At 36.8% G+C, this 23,942-nt stretch overlaps 1 protein-coding gene across 1 annotated transcript in view; it reads right to left on the reverse strand.

Moving 5' to 3' along the window:
- The window catches only part of LOC104617759 (plasma membrane calcium-transporting ATPase 2), a 77,093-nt gene that overhangs the window by 21,221 nt on the left and 31,930 nt on the right, over nt 1-23,942 (reverse strand). The window contains exons 5-11 of the mRNA XM_010283168.1: nt 23,907-23,942; nt 22,786-22,873; nt 15,601-15,707; nt 14,702-14,893; nt 6,338-6,551; nt 2,259-2,470; nt 234-341 (exon numbers count right to left, since the gene is read on the reverse strand). The exon at nt 23,907-23,942 is cut by the window's right edge and continues 162 nt beyond it. Coding sequence (XP_010281470.1) covers nt 234-341; nt 2,259-2,470; nt 6,338-6,551; nt 14,702-14,893; nt 15,601-15,707; nt 22,786-22,873; nt 23,907-23,942 — 957 coding nt within the window. The remainder of the gene's footprint in view (nt 1-233; nt 342-2,258; nt 2,471-6,337; nt 6,552-14,701; nt 14,894-15,600; nt 15,708-22,785; nt 22,874-23,906) is intronic.

The following is a 23,942-nucleotide window of genomic DNA, read 5'->3' on the forward strand; positions in this document are numbered from 1 at the left end:
GGGAAAGAAAAGATACGAAAATTTACAAAAACAAAAAGGAACAGTGGGGTAAACTATCCTTACTATATCTATTCTTGAAGTACTTCGAGAGCAGCCTATATTTCAGTGTGTGCTAAATATGACATTGTGAGAGATCAAGGAAACAACAGTATAGCAGGATTATGAGCAGTATCAGATCTTTGATTGGTTTATACAAACAAAAGAAAGAAATCTGCATATTCCTGAATGCTTACCTGACCCCATACAAGTTCTCCTAATCCAATAAATACACACCACATCCACTGGTCAAGCTGCAGGGGAGAACAGCTAAATGGTTTTCCTCCAAACTGAACAATTACTATCTACAAAGAAAAGCAGAAAAGAAAGGGGGTAAATATTTTTCTGGGGAAAACAAAACATGCCACCTGCAAAAAAACCCCAAACCCCACAAAAGAAGTCATATTTTACTTGAGATTTTACTTTGTCTTTCTACATATTACAGCTCTGCTGGTTTGATTCCAACATATTTTACCAGCAGAATAGTCAAATGTATTATTAACAATCTGTTGTTTAATGGACTGAATCTAAAGAGCACCCAAAATCTAAATACTATCTTACATTCCAAATACATCATTTGAGACTCTTAGGTGGCACTAAGTCAAGCTACCAGAAGTACATTTTTGGAACTACTGCACTCAAGATGAAGTATCAAAGCCAATTAGTCTGTACTTCACAGAAAGTGTAGCAAATACATTTGGAACTAAGAAAGTTTTAAATAAGAAATAAAAACAGTTCTGCAATCTCCCATATTCATCTATATAATCCAAGTTCCTGGAGACCATCATTTTCTCTTTAGAATAAAATGCTTGGCTCACACATCTAGCTATGAAAACACACAGCCAAAATAACAAATACTTTTCTGACATTGCTTCAACAAGCAACATTATGCAAAGCTGTTATTTCCACATAATAAAGTGAAAAATTAATAGAAATATTAACCTTCTGTTGTCCCAAGGAAAGTTACCTGATTTTAAGAGACTTTAAAAGCAAGTAGGAGTCACAGCCTAAGTACTCTTACGCTACAATGTCCTTTTTCATTCACTGGCAGAGCTCAAACCTAGTGTTTTGAACTGTACAGTTAAGTATTCCTGCTACTAGGAAAGCAGGCAAGAGTGAGTAAAATCAGGAGCTGGTTCAGAAATGTGGCTAGCAGCTAGACGACACTTTTCCTTCAGCCAGACAACTGAGTACAGTAATGCCTAGAACTAAGGCAACATCCTCAAACATTATCCGTGATTAAAAACATTAGAGATGATTGTTAGTTTGCCAGGCATCTACTAAAGGCATTTTAGTTCATGGTAGTAAACCCATGTTTTTGAACTAGCTGTTAAAAACCATCACTCTCAAGTTCCACTACCAATCACTGGAGTCCTTTCTCCAATACTTAGCTTATTGAGTGGTTCCCCTTTCCTGTTTCAAAACCCTATAGCCCAGATTCAAGTAGTTCTATCCTTGTCCTTACTTACTCCATGAGAAAGGTCCCAATACTGATAGCTTCCAGGATGCCATTGCAGAATTGAGCAATCATGTCAAGACAGAAATAGCTCAACTCTAAGCAATGGTGAGGGTTGCAGTAGACTTCTAAAAGGTGATGTCAAATTCTATGAAGTATAGGATAGATGCCAGCAAATGGATGGATACAGGAGCAGAAGGAGGAATTAGAGTTTTTAGAGAAGAAAAATTACAACTGTTTGGGAAAAGTGTGCAATGCTATAATTATGTTCAAATACCACTGGGACAGCAAACTCATGAGATGGACATGAAGAATTACTACCAAGAAGTAGTATGACCAAGAACATCAAGTAGCATTTGGCAGTGGCATTTAACCTCAGAAGAACAGATTAGTATTAGCTATTTGAAGGCTAATTTGTCAATTCATGGAGTGGTAAATTAATGTAAAATGCTTTGTTGCTATTGTTTTGTATAATATTTAGTAATTTCTTTTAAAAAAAGTTACAATATCAACAAATCATGATGGCTGTTGTTATTGTACATCTTCAGATTAATTTTAAGATTCAACCTAGTTATAATGATCAAACTTTATGCTGTATTAGTATGCCTACACAACATTTTCCATTATTGACACCTGTATTATGTGAAACCAGGTGGTTTACTATTAAGTGTGCCTCCTACAGCATTTAGATTTAAAAAAAACCCCACACAGATAAAAAACTTAAGGTAAGTTTCTGATAGTTACTAATTCTTGCCCAAATCATTACCTGAATAGCAAATGTACCCAGTACAATAGTGCAAAAAATAGGATTTCTGAAGATGCCATCAAAGACATTTCTTTCACCATGGATTTTCCGTGCGTTTATTTCATTGAAAAGCTGCATCATGACAAAAGTGTTGAAGATAATGGTGTAATGCTCTGAAGGAGGAGAGTGAAGTGGTGCATTCCTTCCACTGTCAATCTTAAACATTTTCTCACCTAGGTATAAAACAAAAATAAAGGTTTCCACTAGAATAAAATTAACCAAATTTATATTTCCCTTGTTTGCTTTACCTAGTTGCCTCCTGTGCTCTGCTTTACCACTTTCTTTCTGCACTTACTTTAATGAGGCAGAATTTATAACACCAGTGAGAAAAAGACATCTAAACTTCCCAAGAAAGAAGATTCTCAAATGATGACTTTTGTCTAATAACTCAATATACCTGCACAAAGAGTTTTCAGTAGTACTTTTCCTCTAACTAAATAGTAATTATTCTAAGAAGTCAATGCTTTCTGATGTAATGAACACCTGAGCCCACTGACAGTATGTTTGCGATTTCCTACAATAATTAGACACAACCACTCTTCAGCAGTTTTTACCCATTTGCTAATCCAGTATGACATAACTCTTGACAAGCATTCAAGGAGATTAATGATAAAAACCTCAGACATTCCTGGTTTTAAATAGATTTGGTTTTGATCACTCTGATAGTCTGCTTTGAGAGCACACTATCAGGCATTGCTCTCTATTTTGGTAATCTGACTATCACTTTTAGATCTGACCAATAAAAAAAAAGCAAGATAAAACCCATGATGAGTAACTGTAAAAATTAGATAAGTTTTGAAAAGATACCTGCACCTGAGGGACCTCTTTTCTCATACAATCATAGAATGGTTTGGCTTGGAAGGGACCTTTAGAGATCATTTAGTCCAACGCCCTGCCATGGGCAGTGCCATCTTTCAGTAGATCATGTTGCTCAAAGCCCTATCCAACCTGACCTTGAACACTTCCAGTGATGGAACATCCACAATTTCTCTGGGCATCCTGCTCCTGTGTCTCACCACTCTCATTGTAAAAAAATTTCTTCCTTACGTCCAATCAAACCTACCCTCTTTCAACTTAAAACTGCTGCCCATTGTCCTGTCACTATACACCTTGGTAAAAAGTCTCTCTTCTTATAAGCCCTCTACATACTGAAAGGCTGCAATAAGGTCTCCCCAGAGACTTCCATTCTCCAGGCTGAACAACCCCAACGCTCAGCCTTTCTTCACAGAAGAGCCATTCCAGCCTTCTGACCAGTTTCATGGCTCCTCCTCTGGACTTGCTGCAATAGGTCCATGTCTGTCTTGTGCTGGGGACCGCAGAACTGGATGCAGTACTCCAGGCAGGGTCTCACAAGAGTGGAGCAAAGGGGGAGAATCACCTCTCTTGACGTACTGGCCACGCTTTTTACGGAGCCCAGGATATGATTGGCTTTCTGGGCTACGCAAGTGCTCATTGCCAGCTCATGGTCCAATTTTTCATCCACTTTCTTATACACAAAGTTTACAGGTACTGTTATCAATAGAGAGATTGATACAGATATTGTTACAGATAACAGTAATTGAAAGAGGCATTGTCTTAAAGTAGGGATGGGACATTCACATGAAAGTGTAAATAATGATGAAATAAGAGTAAGGTTTATCATCACAATGCTACTAATTTTCATAACCAGTGTTTTGTTAATAAAAGCAAATTAAAACTTGAACATTTTTCTGCTACCCCACTAGCATTATATTTAGAATTTCTGAAGAAAGAAGAAAGGTTGCCTCAGGTTTTCTCCTGAGGTCATTAATTCCATCAGCTAATTTAACAGTGCGGGGTTTTTTGCCTTGGGATATTTGAGCAGTTCATGTTCAAGTCACTGGGAATAATGAGCATGTTTACAAAGAAAGAATTTGTCTTATAGTCTTTTGACAGAAAGTAGATTACAATATCACAAATATATCAGTAACACAGTATGAGGCCACAAAAGTTAAACTGTGAGATAGCAGAGATCTTAGAGAAGGTTATACATCTCCAGGGAGATAACTAAATATTAGAAAACATTCCCCTTACTACCTGCAAACAACACAGGAAAAACTTAATGAAACCAAACAGATCTCACCATTTTATCTTTTACAGATACACACACACATATATATACATACACATTAGATCTATTTCCTTACATTCAATACACACAAACACAAATAAATGAGTAATACTTTCGTCAGTGAGAGTACCTGCTCTTAAGTCTCTATTATTGTATTGCATCACTTAATTGCCAAAGCAGAACATGCTGCCTTTGTGGAATGGCAGTGGTTAAATCCATAACTAATTTTATTTCCCAGCATGTTCCAAAAAGGCATCACAGTACTTCAACTTTGTTTATTACACCTAGTTGCTGAGATTAAGATTTTTTTATACTACAGTTTGACAGAACTAGACAGTGACTTCTGGATTTCTGATGTGCCTCCTGTCTCAAAGGCATTATTGTATGTTCAAACACAGTGTATTTATTGCCACATCATAGAAAAAATAGAAAAACTTGATGTACTAGTCTCTAGAGAAGCCTATTACTAAAAATAAATTATTAGCTGATCAAAATAGAAATAATTCTCATTAATTTGGAATTTATTTATTGAAACACTGAGTTTAGAACATCATCTCACCGCAAAGCTGAGCCTTGTGGAGTTTTGAAAGGAAAAGATTCTCTTTCCTAGGCTTATCAGGAAATTGGTTGGGTTGTGTCCTTCAAAGTATGCATGGGTTTTCCAGAGCCACAGCGAAGTAAGGTGAAAAAGCCTCATTTTCTTTTCATCAGGGCTCAGTACAAAGAATTTTAAACCATAAAACTCATCAAAAAGCCATTAAAACTCCCCATAAAGTTCACAGAAGTTCTCGTTCCAAGATTCAAATCACATGAATTACCAAGACCTGCACCTGTTTTAGAGAATCTGAAATTACAGTTCCCTTAGACTCAACTAGACATTCTCAAAATACACTGTCAACCTAACAATATTACAGACCATCTCCTTCGAAACCTGGCAATTATTTTGGTTTAAATAGCTTCATGGTAAACAGACCACCATCTCCTTTCAACATTCCAAATAAGTTGCCAGTTGTTGGTAAAGTGGAGCAAGACATTCACAACGGAGCTCAAAAAACTCCTAAGAATCATAAATTTACATTTACAGCTTATATGGAAATCTGTATATAAAGATAAAAATTCTGAAAGACAACACATGTAATTTAACAGTGATGACACAGTGACAAGAACACAATACCCAATTGATAAAATTACCAGTCCTTTGAGCAAGTTCACTTCGTACTATGGAGCAATAGAATCTATTATTAGCTCCTACTATTCCCTGCAGCAAGAAACATTCCTCCTCCTTCCCTCCCCTCTCAAAAACGCAACATATAAAAAGCATCTGTTGCTAGCAAGGCCTGAAAAAGAGTCCAGTAATTAATAAATTAGACTTTTTTCCCGCTTTTAATATCCATTCTAGATATTAAATGTCAAAACAGATTCTTATCGCTTAATAGTGATTACTTGCTTATCTATACTACTTAAGATCAGCATTATTTCTTGACTATGGCAAACATTTTGCTTCCAATTAGAGCTTCTCCAGATATTGGTAAAATGGGTCTTGATTTTTTTTTTTTAATTTGTTGTTACATGCCTGCTAAAGGTGACAAGTCTCAAAATGAAATTTTAGCATAGAACTAGGCTACATACCTTGATTAAAACGTAACCTCTGTGCTACGTTTTAACATAACTTTCGCCAAAGCCTAAACCTATGTTTAGTTAGGAGGCAAAAAAGCTCACTGAGGCCCTTCACAATGTAAACAACATATGAAAGGTGACTAATCTCTCTATTGCATCTGTTTCCCCTATTGTTTCCCATCCCATTAAACAGCTTGGTCCTGCTAATAGATGTACTTCATATATGGACTTAACATACATACATTAAGTAGTTATATGTAAAGCATTTTGACATGTCAGGCTACAAGTCCTAGATGCTTCTAAACTAAGCAACAAGCCTAACAAACTTTCTTACCGACAAAAAGAAGCGTAAATATGAGAGTAAGCTGATAAACAGCATGGCCCAGAATGTTCTTCATCATGGTACGGGATATAAGAGGTTTGTTCCTGCCATATGGCTTTCTTAGCAATAGAGCCTCTGTTGGAGGTTCCGTGGCCAGAGCAAGTGAGGCAAAGGTGTCCATAATTAGATTGACCCACAGCATCTGTACAGCTTTCAGAGGAGAGTCCTGTGGAGACAAGTTGGAAAGTTACATATTTCCTAGAAAAATATTGTTGTCAGATCATTTACTGCGATTTCATTTCTTCCTGTGTGACTACAAGCAAGACAGGACTGAAATACATGGACCTTTGGTCTGACCTACTATGTCCTTTCTTATATTTCTTATGCAAGACCAGAATCACAGGAAACATAGTGATCTGAGCAAAGATAAATTCTCTCCAGTCATTTAAGCCAGGAATATTTACAATCACACAATTATTATAAACCATAAAAATAACACTTTATAACACATTTTACAATACCCTCTGTTACTTAATGCATCATGCTTAAATTTTCAGCTTAATTTACATTAACTAGATAATATAAGTGGGAGTTTCTTTCCTGGAAGAAAAAATATACTGAAACAATTTTAAAAGTAATGCTTCCTTTTACTATAACCTATCTATCTGTTTTTTCAGAAACAGATTGAAATCATAAAAAATTTATTAAACAATTACGGAGACATTTCAATACATCTTACTTAAATAAGACCTTTCAAAAACAGCAGCGATGAAAAAAATGCCTAATATTTTAATTTAAACAATATTCTGACACTCATTAAACTGTATCAAATGCGCAAATCTTTATTATTTTACTGCATAACAGGTTAGCATATTTGAAACTACAGAACTGGAAAGAAAAAAACCCCAACGATTACTGCTTGTCAGGATGTACTATTTATTTTCTGAAGCAGATCGCCAACCGCTAGAAGGAGCTCTTTCCTCACTTAATTCGAGAAGGAGTCTATGGTCATATTACAGAGGACTTTAGATCATGTTTTAAAAAAAAAAAAGGTAAATAAATAAAGCAAACTAACACAGATCTCGGGAGAACTCTGGATGACTATTATAAAGTTTTGATTTGTAATTCCTTGGGGCAGCTATAATGATAGGTAGATGCAGTTGCTTCAAGGAGACATATCAGAAAAAATGAAATGCCTTCTTTATCTAACAACCTCCTATGCCTTCAGACTGAACATAAAATGGGCAGCACTAGTAATGTCTGCTTCCCATTTCAAATAGATGGTTTTTATTAGGAAAACAGAACCACAAAAGTAATAAGGTATCAGTATGAAAAATTCTATAATGGAAGTAAGTTAATCTACAATGTGAAAGTTGGAAGATCAGAGCGCTATTTTTATGCATTACAATACCATGGTGCTGTAGTAGTGAAGCAAAGAAATTTATGGACATACAAGCCAAATCAAAGCCAATACAAACATCTTATGAACTCTGCCCTTTTCTTCCAAGGGTTGAATGTTTTTTTTTTTAATGAAATGTTATCAAATAATGAGGGCAATAGCCATTCAGTATCCCAAGGACATATGGAGAACAAGGGTAAGGGGTTTGGTCTCTTGTGGATTTGGTTTACATTCCAGCTCTCCCTTGAGATAAAATATTATTGCCTCTTGAAAATGTATTTTTAACACCCTTACATTTACACAATTTTTGATATATTTTATTTATAAAATAACATTTATTTTTGGCTTATTCAAAGGGATGGAGAAAAGCAACCTACTGTTACTAAGTCTTACAGGTTGGCTACATCAGGGAAGGGGGAAGATTAGCATTAATAGATTCTTGAACTCTTGGTTGTGGGTTGCATTAACTGGGCTTATCTGAAGACTTCAGCTCACTCACTTGATATGCAGCTGCAGAAACAGGAAACATCTTTGTCTTTAGGGTGGCTAAAAACCTAAAAGCAATCAGGACAAACTTTGTTCCAAATTGAGACCTCACTTATTTTTATTAATACTAACGGCTCAAACAAGGAGGGTACCTGCACTAAAAGCAGTTTGTTGCTAGGGCTCAGAGACCTCAGACTTGGACACTATGTACAGAAAAAGGAAAACATGTTTTCTACTGAAGAACTTTCCTTGTAGTTTTACCTGTCTAGTTAGTACGTTTTCTTGAGAAACATTCTCTACTTGGAGACGTTACAATAGCTGAATTTCCGCCTCATGTGCTGACTTCTATGTCAATAAAACTGAATTTGTCTGCTATGCTTAATAAATAGAGTCAAATATTCAGGTGTCTATCAGAGCCTGACATATTCCTAGCATAACGAAAAGTCAGATTCTTTCAGTCTCTAAATCACACAACTGTAATTGGCAGTCATCAGTTTTGGCAGCAACATGTTCTCACCATTTCACACTGCCAATCACCTCGGGTGGCTATGGTGCCTCTAATAATTATCTATTATTGGCAGTGCTACGCTGTTCAGTCAAGTGTGAAAGCTCATTCTAAGCTGAAGCCAAAACATTAAATACACATTAGTCTGGGCAGGCAATGGAATGAAATTTCCACTGCAACTCTATCTGATTTCTGATTAGTTGGTGGAAACTGAGGAAAATCCGTATCAGCTAAGGAGCTTAGTCTTCCATTACAGATTTTAGTCACTTATGCAAGTGGGATGCAAATACAATGTTCTTTTCACTGCATTTTAGCCACTAAATAACGAGCTAATAATTCTTAATTCACTTTCTGAAAATTGTGTGGATGAAAACTGTTCAAACTGCAAACCACCAAAAATCACTGCTTATTTGTTAAATTCTTTTCCACTTGACCTTGGAATAGGTTAGCATTGGCCTAGAGGTAAAAGGAAAATGTCCCTTAAATCAAGTGATGTTACTCTTCGTCTTGGAAACACTTAAAAGTACAAATCACCAAAGGCTGGAAGTAAACTACAAATCTTGTGTGACATGCAGAGCCTCACAAATTTTAGAGCTTGTTACTTTTGATTTAGATGACAAGCTGTAAGGGAATGAAAAGGTATTTTCACCCTTACCTCTTTACTCCCACTTGTCATAGAACACATGCATGGGTTCATAAAAATGAGCATTTCTGGTAGGTTAACTTGATGTACATTAATGCAAAAAAAGGTTAGCCCTTATTTCTGCTGCTAGATCACACTGTCTACTAATTGTATGGAAATGACATCCTCATTTCCATTTTCGTGCCTCTAAGCCTTCCCAAAACAAAGCTAACCAGTACATACTTTGATTTCATATTATAGCTTTTTCAAATTTGCCAATGCTATTATTTTAGGATTTGCCAAATACAGTTCTGCAGTAAAACATTATAACCATGTAAATTACTGCCTTATATATGTAAGGATAAATCAGCCTCATTTTTTGAACACGATCTGTAAAAACAATAAGTGATTCATGCAGTAGTTCATTGCTACAGTGCTTTTTAATTAATATTTAATTGTCCAAACATAATGTCCTACAGAGTCACTGTTTTCAGTTCCTAATGTCTGCTAAAACATGAAGTCTTTCTCAAAGTACGAGAATAACAATTTGAATGTAAAATGTTAAAACACAGTCTTTGTCTTCTCATTCCTTATAATGCAACCTTCTTGAATAGTTACATTGCCTCAACAGTTGGAGACACAGACAAAATCTGGCAAAGGGATAAACCTGCTAGCTTTATAGTTCCAGTAGAAAAATTTTACCATTTGACTGAACGGCATTTTAAAATCTTATTTTGTACACACCCAGATTATTTTAACAGCTCCAAACATAATGACCTAGTATTTTCTTGGTACAGTGTATATGTTGCGGAGAGGAAACAGGATGAACCTTCTTCCTTTGTAAGGCATGTATGGAACTCTAGATACCTAGAGATGTGGAGCACTGGCTTTATTTCAGTGACAAAATTCACAATAATTATAGGCAGAGCTCCAAAGAAGAACCCTCATCAAGTCACTCAAGGGCTCTGCAAAAATATTTTTGAATGAAGTCAGAATGTAAGACTTATATCTCATAAATTCACTGGAAAAAATAATTATTGGTTTAACCCGAAGTAAAGGAAAATTACATGCAAAGTGGTCAAGATAACCATACCTGATGATTTTAAAAGCATGCATTGGGCAACAGAGAGGGAAGGAAGCAAGAGGTAAATGAACTAGATTAATTGAAAAATAAAGTGAATTAATACAGCTCAGCTGCATTGTGCCACACAAACTGCACTGACATGGGACGAGCAGAAATGATAGTTATGATGTCATTGGTGGGTGCCATGTACACACTGGATGCAAAATTAAGAGCACGTATGCAGCCATAGATTGAGTGATCCTGATTCAGCTTTTAATCAGAGACTTCTTTAAGCTTGTTTTTTTTGGTATGACCTAGATCTCAAAGTGCTTTACATAATTATAGAATCACAACACAAAAGTTCATTATTAGTTGAAGATTCAGAATTCTTGGCTTATACATTGAGCTGCTGTAAACTGAAACAGGGCCCAATGTAAGTTAGATCCCTGTGAGGGGCAGCTTAGTTTTGGCAGCAGCCGCGCTAAGCTTGCCAGCAGGTGACACTGTATCTGTAATTCCTGTGCTGCTCAGAATATGATTTCTGTCACCTTAACGTGACTTTGTGCTGGGACCCATGACAGGGAATAGCAAATGACCGTTTGCATTGGTCCCACTTAGTCTGCATAACAACTTCTTTAACAGCCCACTGCTACCCCTTTGTAGTCCTTACATAACATTGGAGTAGCATGCAGGGTCACAGTCACTTTGTACATGTAGTTAAACATCTATTGAAACAGCAAACCAGGACAAAATAGTAATAGTAGATAGGGTAGATACTCCCTCTAGCAGCAGCACCTTGCTGAAGCAGGTGTTGGACAGATAAATAACAAAATAATATTAGCTTAACATTAACAGAATTAAGCTAAACAGTAGTTCCCTGAAGTAGAACTGGCAAGGACACTGGTTTTATTTATGTATGAGAGAGGAAAAGCAGCAGATTCTTAAAATGACCACTAATGATCACAGGTTCTACCTAGATTTTTCTTAAGCCTCTCCGTGGCATCCCTGAGATGCTTTGGACCAAATAAATCAGCTCCTTCGCAATGCATTCTCTGGGTGCTCCTTGGAGGTCTAGTTCCACTAATAATAGTACTCACACAGTCGGACCCTTTCATTAATACAGAGTTGTTGTAGTTTCACTAGGAGTCCTGCAGTGGTATGACCAGATACACGTTTACACACACACTGATGCAACTGCAGGATCAAGACTGAAGAAAATTAAGTCTATTTAGCTGCAAAGCACAAGCCAAGCGTTAAAAAAATTAGTCAAAACAAGTATTTTATCGTCGTACTTTCTTTAAGCACAAACAGTAGAAACACCAAAAAGAGTAGGTAGATGTAAAAGAAGCTTCATATTCAAAGCATCCCAGTATGCTGGTTGTGAATTGCAGAACAGATTTTTTGAGAGGTGACATTAAGAAACATGAAAGAAATGTTACTACCTACAGAGAATTTTTTTTCATTCTAGATTTGATGAAATATTGCCGAAAGGGTAGCCTGTGTAATATTCATTAACCTGAATATAAATTATGGATTAAAATTACATTCTGTGTGTCAAAGCCAAACTGACTACCTAAAAGCGAAGTAAAATTCAGGCCAATGTGGACCTTCTTTATATTTATTTTGAAGGTCACAGAAAGACGTATTGCCTTTTGGAAACCATGGATTTTAGCTTCATTTGTTTGTTAAGTACTTAAATGTTTCAGTCAAAATAGTAATTTAAGACCTGTGTACACTTTTGCAGACTTAGATCTATGTGTGCGCACCTCACCTGTTGTATGCAAGATTTTTTGTTATATTCATGCATTTTGTGCTAGAGCTATTTTCATAGCAACCAGAGGGTACACTATGTTCTCAAGTGTAATTTTTAGTAAAGCTTATGAGCCAAGCAAACATAATGCCCTTTCACTGGCTGGAGTCTTTGAGTCAAAGCCTAATGCAATAATGTTCATTCGAAAGGCAAGATCCTTCTTGAATGAGACAGAACTGAGAGCTACTTGAGATTATCAGCAGTCAGACTGTTGAGTGTAAACAGAACTACAAGGGAAGTAACTGCCGCCTTTCTGCTACAATTTCAATTTTAGCTCCTTTCAGGCCTCTTCCTCTGGATTTGCATTTCTACTTCTAAATTAAGGAATTGCATAAGAATCTATTTGGACAGAAATACAGGAGTTCCAGGAGGTATACATTAAAACCTGTCAACAGGGACAGCAGGCTTGACAGGCTCAGTGATGGTCTTACAGACCATTAGAGCAATATAAATGCACTGGGCCTGATACAAATCCTTCTAGAAGCCAATGGAATAATTCAAAGGATGAAGAAAACTCCAGAATTAGAGAGGGGAATATGCTTGCACTGATTATGCACTACACATGCACTTAGACTTGATGTAAAATAGTCTTTGCACTGATTCAGCAATGTTTAACCTTTTCAAGAATAAAATAGAAATTCCTTAGTTAACAAATAGACTATATTTCCCTTCATGCTTTCACAAAGCAACTGAAAAAATGTTGGACATTGACCCCAAAAAATTCACCTTAAATAAATGTTAATAGGCAGTGATCGAACGTCTATAAACCAGGGTCTTAAAAGGAAGCACTCGCCTCAGTTCCAGTTACGATATTCGTCCCATGTTGCTGTTAGCACTTTTTTCTCTATGGTTTTGTACCACTGCTAAAAACCCAGGAAGATTAACCTTCCAGTCTTCTAGTCCTTATTCACATATCTTCTGTTACCAGCAACAATTACCTTACCAGTAAACATTTTCTCAACATGCTTGGAAATATTTCCCAAGGGAAAAGGAAAAGTTACTCAACTTCTGCCTCAAGATCAGTAATTTTGTCCCATAGCACAGGCTCAGCTGCGACGATGAGGCATCACCAAGGCCTGGGGGAGCGTGGTAGGGATCTAGCACTTCCCAGCTTGCAGTTTTTACTTCTTGGAACACAAGTGAATTGAGGTTTCAGAGCTTCCTTTGTACAGAATAGTTATTTCATTTAGGTTTGTTAAGATCACTTCCACTTGCTTCAAAACCAGCCATTTCTGATTTCACTGAGAATCCCAGCCCTAGCATTAGCCTTATGCTCTCGTAGCTCGGAGGAGCTAAATGACAGCAGTTGTATTGACGCAGCTGTTGCGTGGTGCTAGCAGAAGCTGGGAGCTTTCAGACTCCTCATATACAGCACGAAAAAAGACCTTTAAATGTCAGTCAAAGCTTAGGAGAAGTTTGACCTCGTGGTTTTGTAAAGGTACCTGGGTTTCTGGTTTCAAGTATCGATTCCGTGATTACAATGTAAGTTTACCCTGGAGCAGAGCTAGTGACTTATTCATGGCTTCACTCAGGTGTGCGTGAGGTGGAATTTACCTGCTGAAACAGGTATGTGCATCTGGATGATGCACAAGACAGGGAAGCATCAGCTTTCCCATGGCATGTCTCAGTCAAAGGAGGCATTTTTTTAACAGCGCCTGTCTGGAGCATTAGAAGTACACGTTATTTTAGGGCGTGACAGCACTGAAAACTTCATGTTTTGCGATTTTCTAATGGAGGACAACTCTTCTACTGTACTAAACACATTCTGTTTTCTTTCTAGGGAACAGAAAACTTATTTGTATTAATCAAAAAGTAGCAATTTGAACAGAAAAAAATATGGTTTGCTTTCATATACAGTTTTCGTAAAAGACCTAGACATGTTGCACGTACACCATTTGGATTGCAATGAGGAATTAATGTAGAGGGAGAAAAAGAGATCGAAGTCCAACTGTATGTGTCATTTACTTGGTTTGTCATTTGCATCTGAAATTAAAAGGAACTGTGTGAAAGCAACAAAATAATTGTTTTATCAGTCAAAAAGCTCCCCTTCTGGGATTACCTCTGTGTGTCAGTGCTGCTCTCTTGAAAATAATAATCCCATTCCATAATCCATCAAGAAATACATACTTAATAGCGAAATATTCTGAGAGAAAAAAAGAAAGTCACATAACTTCTTCCTTCTCCCAGTCCCTGACATTTTCTGCCCTGTCATCACAAGCTCAGTCATGACAATAATATGTAACCAAAAACAGGGAGTTCTATGGAGGCAGCATAAAAATTAGCAGCTCCTGAAAGCAATTTACTTCCTTACCTCAACAGCTATTTAACATTTAGCAACTTGATCCTAAAATACACTCGTCATGTTCAGAAGAATTTCAGAAAGCATACTTTCTGTTGTACAAAGCGAGAATGAAATGTAAGCCACCACTAGAAAATGTAGCTTGGTAGGATTTGGCCCCATACTTTAAGCAACACCTGAAGTTAACCTTACCTGGGTAATGCATGCTCCAGTGAAAGCCACAATCACAGCCACAATGTTAACAGTGAGCTGGAACTGCAGGAACTTGGAGATACTATCATAGACATTACGTCCCCACATGACAGCCTTCACAATGCTACTGAAATTGTCATCTGTTAGGATGATATCTGAGGCTTCCTTTGCAACATCTGTTCCAGCAATACCCTGGAAAAATTAATTGTGAATAAAATTACCTACTGGAAAGTAGAGAGACAGAATACAAATCTTCATACTCATCCGAAGTCCACAGTTCTAGAGAGACTCCCCAGCACAGTAACAGTGACTGCTGAGTATATTTTGCATTTTATATTTGCTAGGACACTAGCTAATTTGGCCTATTTTTGAAAGTCAGTAAGGATGCAGTGAAAGGAATTGATAGAGAGCAGTGGAATTCATGTGATGATAGTTTTGAGTGTTTTATGTTATCAGCTTAATGTCTACTGTCCTCTGAGTTATTTTTATAATCGATGATATTTTATTGATATACATGAAGAGAATTGCTAAGAAAAATTAGAATTATGTATCTTAACATACAGTCTAGTATATTAATGTCTTCCGAGTCAGCGTACATTAGGAAAACGTGTTTATATTTATTTATTACAAAGCAAAGTAGTACTCCACTGCTGTGAAGATTCTGCATATAGCCAATAATTACCTTAGACAAAATATTGGAAAAGTATCAAAAAAAGCAATACTAGTGAATCTAACATAGTCAATTAAAGGATTCTGAAGCAACATAACTCACCCCCTCCAATATATTGCTTCACTGACAAGTAATAACTAAGCAACTTTCTCAACACTTAATGAATGAAAAACTTCTTACAGCAAATTTATAATGACACAAACATCAGTAAATATGCTCAAGATTATACCATTGCAAAGCCAACATCAGCTTTTTTAAGTGCTGGTCCATCATTGGTCCCATCACCAGTCACAGCTACAACCTGCCTCTGTTCCACCTGTGTGCTGTCAATAATACCTGCAAAACATGTATACGTGTGTGCATACATACATATATAAAAATAATAGCAAGATAAAAACTTCCCTCAAAAAAATAGCAGGGTCTGTGTAATATAGACTACATAATACCACACAAGTGTTACAGACATTAATAGAGTTGATTTTTAAGGAAAATAATGACAAAAGTAGTGTCATCACTACTACACACTATTAGACATTGCTACTAGAATTTACATGGGAAGTTCTGATCCTGCATTATCAAAACATCAACAAAACTTGCATAGAATTCAAAGGGAATGAGATCAGCTCATTATGTTCTTTTGGAAGACTTCTACTATTTAAAATTGTGTCACAGTAAACTCATTTCAGCCCAGCTTTCTGATTAAAAATCCGTGGAAAGGATTTACCAAAGACTTAAGTTCATGCTTACAGCTCTCCTAACCTGGGACAGAACGTAATATCTGCTTTACTGGGATGCCTTCTGGCAATCAGTTTAACCTAAAGATAACAAATGCCATTGATGAATTTTATGTAGCTGGAGCCAAAAAGAAAAGAAAAAGAAAGCACTTTTCACTTGGTGAATCAAGTTTCATGCAACTAGCCTGCACGGAAGTATTTTCCACTTATGCAGATGGGGAAAGATAAAGAATTTTTCTAAGGTTACAGAAGCAGCCCTTTTTTTTAATAGGATGGGGATCATTCACCACTCATGTTTTTATTTCCATGTCAGAGTCCATTTGAATATGAGTCCAGAATGCAGGACCGTTGTGTAGGATACAAGAACACCTCCATATTAATAACCTATGGGGCAAAAATGACAAAATTCCTTTTGCTAACACATTTTGCACAAAGTCATAGCCTCTAAAAAACAATTAGCAGAACCTACCCAGTGTGAAATGCTTTCATTCTATTCTGGAAAAAAATAACTCACATATCAGATAACTAACCAGAAATAGGAGATTGCAGATTACAGAGCAATAGCTGCCTCTTGCCAAGGTTCAGGCTTATCGAGCACCCAGAAGATTGCAATGCAGTATGGAAGGATTAGTGTCCCGTATTTTTCAGTCTTACGAAAATCAGAAAAAAAACCTATTCACCTTCCATTGGCAGTATGAACTCGGATAAATGGCACATTATTCTGATAAGATCTTATAATTAGAGCTTTCAGTTTGTTGGGTGACTTCCGTTTGGTATTACTAAACAAACAGGAACATCAGCTGCCATTACTGTTAAAAGCATTTATCTTGGTCTTCCCTTCTTGTTATTAACACATCTTTTGATGTTAAATTAGTAGTTTAAGCTTCTGAAAAAATTCATTAAAATCTCTGAACTATCATGGCATTAACTGCTCCAAACAGGTAGATAGCATGCTGTCCCAACTGGATTCCAAACAGGAGCATAACCCAAATCAAGCTGAAGAGGCTCTACCAAATGACCTCCTAATAGATATAAATACTGCTCTAATGTCAATGACTTTACTACCAACCGCCCCGCATCAGTCAATTGCTGGATGCAGCTAAGTAATTTACAAGATTTAGTAGTTGTTCACAAGGTTTAGTAGTCATTTTTATCCCTAAAAGCAAACTATACAGCTGGGATAAGGCTGGGATAAGATAACACCCTCCAGAGCCCAGAACTGCATAATCAGCAGTCATGGAAAAAGAGAGATAAAATGGTCTTGGTTAGTAGCAGCAGCTCAGCCACACGCCTTCATCGCAGTGATCACTGCTAGTGTCATCAGAAGTATGCCAATGCACGGCACGACAGTATCTGGACGGGCTTCAGTGTTATTCATAGGCAGAGAGAAGATCTTGGTGGAACTTTCATTTGTACGTCAGACAAATTTCTAAAATGGAGCAGTAGTGATTATTTGGGATCCAGAGGATTTACCATAGCTATACTGATGCTCCCTGACTCTGCATGCTCTTTTTAATCTCTTCTTCTTCCCCTCTTCCTCACATTTCTGAATGCATGTCTTCTTTCCAGCACTTGCCTCCTTCCTAACCCTCTTTCTTTTTACTTTTTTTTTTCTTTCTTTGATATCATTCTCTTAGTAGTTGTGAAGGTTTCATCTCAAGAATTTTCTTCAGTACCAAGTAATAATGTCTGATAGTTGTGAGAAGGTTTCATCTCAAGAATTTTCTTCAGTACCAAGTAATAATGTCTGTACAGGTTTTACAAACAGTGCAAGGAGACCAAACAGAAGAGGGATGCCTAGGAACGGTTCTCCCTCTGCAATCTTGAGCTGTGGAGAACAACTGCTTCAGTGATCAGTGACAAATGTAAATAAGGGCATGACCTGACAGACTGCCAATAAAGAGAATGCCCATTTCTTTACCATTCACAGGCCTTTCCACTCATTCAGAGCAGCTAAAAAGAAACTTCTGAATTAGTCAGTCATGTCTAACAGCCAGGACATTTCTTGAAAATAAACTGCTTACTCCAGTTGAATGCTTACATACAGTATTTTAATAAAAAGAGGTCTGCCTTGTATAGCAAGGGAATTCCTAAAACTCAGCAAAGCTTCCTCCCAAAACAGCCTTTGCTGTTTCCCTGGTCTGTTCCCTCGTCTTAAGCTGTTTGGCTATGACTTTCCTCTGTCAAGAGCTGTACTCAACAGCCACAGGAATACACCTAGAGCATAACATTACAGTGTGTTCCACACTCCGATTCCACTGATGCTGCAGGAATCTGGGGAGGAGTCATGTCGCTTGCATAAGGCGTACGTTTTTCAGAGCAAGCAGCTTGTTTCTAATGGGGGAAAAGATCATATTTAAAACAACTATGTATAGCTGTCAAGAGGGGCACTACATGCACAAGCTTGCTATGAGAGGTACCAGCACTGCATACACAGCTGAAAGTTAAATGTATTCTGTATCGCCCACCTTCCTCCCATCTAACATTAAGCAAGTCTTAAATCAAACCCACTTGGGATGATAACATGAAGAATATTAACCAACAATGGGTCTTCCATTCGTTTTAGAAGGAGCGATCTGTACCCACGGCTCAGATCAAAAATACCAAGTATAGCCTCAAGTTCTCCCTTTATTGCAGAACAAATGCAGCTTTATTTAAACAATTCATACGTGCATTGTCACCCTTAGAGTCGCACCAGTAAGAAGCCGCTGGTTCTGGGAGAAAAAGAGTTCCTGGTTTAGATATTTCTTTCTGTCTTAACTGATCAACTGAAAACAGGCAGACAGGAAAAACTTAGCTACAGCAGAGCACTTCCAAGATGCACACCAATTCAGGTGTTACTGATACAGGAAAGCTGATCATCCCGTATGCTTACACATTCATATTTCTCTGACAAGCTAAAAGTAGACAAACGCAGTAATATATTTGCACAGGCATATTCTGTTCACATGAGTTTTTGAAGCTCCCTGTTAATTTAACAAGAATTTAGAAAGTCTGTCCGAAAGAGAAAATTTAAATTCACTTTAGTTATATGCTTAAGTATGTACAGGAATAGAACTTCGAAGGTTAATGTAAAAGTGTTATATATAACATTACAGACAGCATTGGTAATTGTTAAGTGAAGAGTGCTCCGCAAAGTTCGTGGTATTAGAAAGGCAGAGAAGAACGCGGGTAAAACGCATGGATTTCTGCACTAAGCATGCACCACCAACGTGCTTTGTAAGACTGAAACACTAAAGGGGAACCCTGAAGGCATCAGTGCCTCCCACAAAGTTACACTTAACACAGACTACAGAGACCTAAATAGTATTTACAGAGTATGTAATTCCAGATTCAAATGTAGTATACCTCCTGCTTCCTTTGAACTATTTTATGTTCTTCGCTTCAGGGAAGAGTTGGTCAAAGCTGACTTTTTACACTGTAGAACAGGTCAACGTTCTGAATATTTCCCCGTATGAATTTGAATAAGAATAAATATTAAAACTTTCTCTCAAATGGAAATCAAAACCACTCGCAATTTGCAATGCACTGATATGTAATTTCAAAATTTCAATTATTCCACCTTTCTACATTTTTATTATTTTACCTAGTCTCATGGCACGTCCACATTAAAGAAGCCATGAATATAATACCATCCCATGCAATAATATTTGAAATGTTTAATAATTAAGGATAATTATTAGAAGTCTTTTCTTCTTTAAAGTTCCCTTTCTACTTGTTAATAAATAAGGCTTACATTAGAATAGTTTTTTTTTAATATCACAGAAAAATAATTCCAGCCTAATTTAAACATAGTGGAAAGCACAGCTTCTTTAACTGGTAAACTGAATATGTATTTGTTCTTCTCTATACCTTCTGATGAGAAAATGATGATATTTCTTATCAGTACTAAACAGTTGCTTCCCATAGTATTTAAAAAAACAGTATGACAATACTGAAGTAATAATATTGTAAGGACACATCAGCATAAATGATACGCATTTTTATTTGTTGTATTTTGAAATAAGGTAAAAAATATGAAATAATACCAATGGAGGACATAAAATCCGTAAGAAATTGTATTTCAGTTAGATTGAGATATCTAACATTTTTGTTTCACCGAAACAGTTTGTGATGATAAACCATTCTGACTTCTTTTTAACCTACCTCTACTTGAAAATAAATATAAAAATTATAATAAATATATAATAAATATTTGAGAGAAACTGTCTGCTCAGCCTGAAATGCTGAACCATGCCTTTCTCTAGTCCCTTAGCAATAGTAAAAACAAAAATGCAAAATAAAAATGATCCTTTTGCTGGGTGGGATTGTGCTATGTTAAGGAGAAAAAGTACTCCCTCCAGCAGCTGTATATCATTAAAAATTAAATACAAAGTTTATTTTGTGATGTATGTTTTTACCCTAGAGCAGATAAAACACATCAAAGAAGAGAAAATCCTCTTGATCCCTCAAGTGTCTGAGAAAAACATAACATTTTAAAAAGAGGCCCAAAACTAGTGAATATTTAAATAGTTTCTTGTAACTTTTAATGGCCTTTGGAGTATTACCAGCCAAAAAACTCTATCATGATTTTCCACAGACGTGTTCTTGAACTTTGTTAGATACTTAATTGCTCTATCATTTGACCTTGTCACATCTTTAAAACGTTAATTTTATTAGTTGCATAAGGCATTCAGTAGTAGCAAGTATCTTTTGAACTGTCAAAGTGGACTGTCAAAGTGCATGTGCGATAAAACATCAATAATTTGTTGCTTATTTTTCTTCAGCTGTTTACTGATTTCATTTTCTCTGGCAAAGGTTTAATTTTCCTCTTAAGGGAAAATCCTGAATGATTCAAATGAGTACTCCTAAGGGACTTACTTAATCCACTTAATGAAACACACACTGTTGTGTGTTTCTGAAACAAATAAACTATTTGTCTGTACAAGTCATGTCCTCTAAGAACTATTAGTATTTTATATGCGCTATGGAAGTGTGCATATAAAACAGATAACCGTGTGCTGTTTTAATACTGACCTATGGAGCTAATAATTACGTTGTCCAAACCAATGGTCTCCAAACCTTTTCAATCATTAATATCTATCAGTAAAATATTTTTGAGCACACATGCCCAAAATATGTATATTATTTATAAATTATACTTATGTACTACTGTACTAATATATTATGTACATTATAAAACATACATTAGAAAAGGATGAGGCAGAGATGAAATAAACAGTAATTGAAAAATAGTCTTCTATTTAATAACGGTAAAAAATGTTTTCCTCCTGCATCCCAGTGTGTGCACCCCCCTTCAGAAACAGTGGCTGGAGAGGGTGAGTAACAGCAGTGTGTCTCCAGCTGCCCCATCTCGTGCACCATGGCAGGGCTTACAAGGTGTCATAGTTCTTCTGAATGACCCATGCTTCCAGAGCTCTTCACGTACACTGCTCCCCATCCCAAAGGACCCAACTGATCCAATCTTCAAATTCACAATCGAACTTTTGAAATTATTTCCTACCTAAATGTGAATTATTATGTAAGTAGTCAACCAGCTGAAAACATGTAACTGATCAGCTGGATCTTATCCTGAGCTTTAGCTCCTCCAAGAATTGCTAAGAAGGGTCTCTCCAGACTTTCTAGGGTCATAGCAAAATAATCCAGTTCGTTCTTCATGCATGAGGAAGCCAGCAGACACAGTCATCCACCAACAGGGCTTCTGCCTGCGCTGCCCCCTCATCTTATCATGGCCAGAAATGATGTTATTCCTGATCAGAAATTTTCTGATTTCATCAACTGTCTTTTAAGTGTGAACTTCAAAGTTAGCAGACGAAGATTTCAAGTTACCAAGAAGTGTGAGTTACAGATATGAAAAAGGCTTTATAAAGAAAACTGCAAACAAATCCCTCCTCTATGGGAGCATCCCATCTGCAGACAGTATGGCAAAAGAATATAATTTGTATGGTGCAGTTTTTACAGGACACAACCAGACTCTAAAAATTCAGCCAGAAATCTAAAGGAAGCCAATGCAAATCATATAATTGGTGAGCTTACAGGAAAATGGAATTGGCTTAAAATGCATATCTCCATTCATGTAATGCTAAAGAGGGCAGCTCCAAGTTACATGATCTCCAGTAACTGCTACTGTAACATAAAAAGTTTTTTATCTTGGAATACTCTTTAAAAATAATTGTGGGAGAACAGATGTACTTGAGTGACTTGATTTACTCTAAATTAGCTTGGTTTTGCTTTCTGCATAAAGAGGTATAGGCAAAGACTACAAAATCTATGCCCCCTCTTTTTTCTATGAAGAGCAAACTATTTCTCAACAAGATTTTCTTTCTGACCAGCAAACACACGTTTTCCCTTCCCAGCTAGAGCCTCGCCCTTGTCCAATTAGAAGTCAAAAGCCAAATATGAGATTGCCTACATCTACTTGCCAGACATCTTTATTGGTATTTCTGTTATTCCTGCCAAGCAGTTTCCTATTATTTTCCATTTGAAGGCTCAGGTAGAACACAAACACAAGAGACTTGGTTACCGAGAAAACTTCCTTGCGTTATGCATAGATGTGCAATTAAAGGTAACTCAGGTATATCTGTAACAGTAAAATATTTACAATGCAGATGATGTGCCCAGCATACTTCAGTAACTTTGGCATTGATTTACACACACATGTGAAGGCAGTCTGCACGCACCTTTTACCAAAGTGTGTTTGTCTGTGGGAGATGAGCGAGCAAGCACTCGAAGCTTTGGCCAGATTTTGTCAATCCGCTCTTGCTCAATCTGGAGGGGGAGAACACAAAAAACCCCAAAACAGTAAAACTCTTAGCCTGTGATTAGCAAAATGCAAAATATATTTGTGTCCATGTGTCAGATGATTCGCTTCACTACTCAGATCTGCAACTTTTCTCCAAAAGCACAGAAAAATTACAACAGCCATCAATGCAGCAAATGAAGACAAGGTCAAAAAAGGCAGTTTTCTATCACCAAAGCTCAACTGTTGGCTAACATACATAAATTTTGCCACAGTATCTAATCAGCCTTTCTTAGCATCTTTACGGATAATTCCACGCAGAATCATGACTCTGAGTTTCTCAGAGCTGATCAAACATGTTTACGAGTAAAAGTGTGTTGTTCTAGTCTACATTTGAATCCAAGTTCTTCATTTTGGCATCAATAATGGCAGAATTTTCTCTGTATAGCAACAAGGATAAATCCACTGCATATACTAACGTTCCCAGGATTCCATCAGTCAATGCAAGGAGTAAACGACTATGTCCGTTCACTAATGATAGACTCAAAGACACAGCATAGAGTTTACTTCTTTAAAGCTGACTTCAATAGCCTGTGTGGTAGCTCCATCTTTTAGGAGGAGTTAAAAATCTTCCCAAGAGTAGATTAAGTTATGCAAATCATTAGAGTGAGTGGATATAGCAGTATATTAAAGTGACATAAAATAAAGAAATGAGAGGAGCTGGCTCTCAGTAAAGATTGCATTTTTAGGAGACAGACCTGCAAATTGCTGTTGAGTTCCTTCTCCTCTTTGATTTTTTGTAGTCTAGTGCTATGGTTCTGAAAACTGCTGAATTAGGCTAGCACTAAACTGATAGCAGCTCTTCATCGTGGAAGGTAAAGACTGCATTTTCAATGGTATTTTGAATTGCAAAAGGCTGGTGGTAGAAAGAAGTAGCAATCTCTCCAAGTAGTCTTTACTGATATGAGGTACACATCAGTGCAGGAGAAAAAAACATTTCAATGCTCTCACTATTTTTTAATAACATATTCACAATATGTATGGATTTAGTATATGAATTACCTCTCCCTTCTCATTTCGGATCCTCCTGTTAAACTC

The sequence above is a fragment of the Phaethon lepturus genome, unplaced genomic scaffold, assembly GCF_000687285.1.
Source record: "Phaethon lepturus isolate BGI_N335 unplaced genomic scaffold, ASM68728v1 scaffold1063, whole genome shotgun sequence".
Classification (NCBI taxonomy): Eukaryota; Metazoa; Chordata; class Aves; order Phaethontiformes; family Phaethontidae; genus Phaethon; species Phaethon lepturus.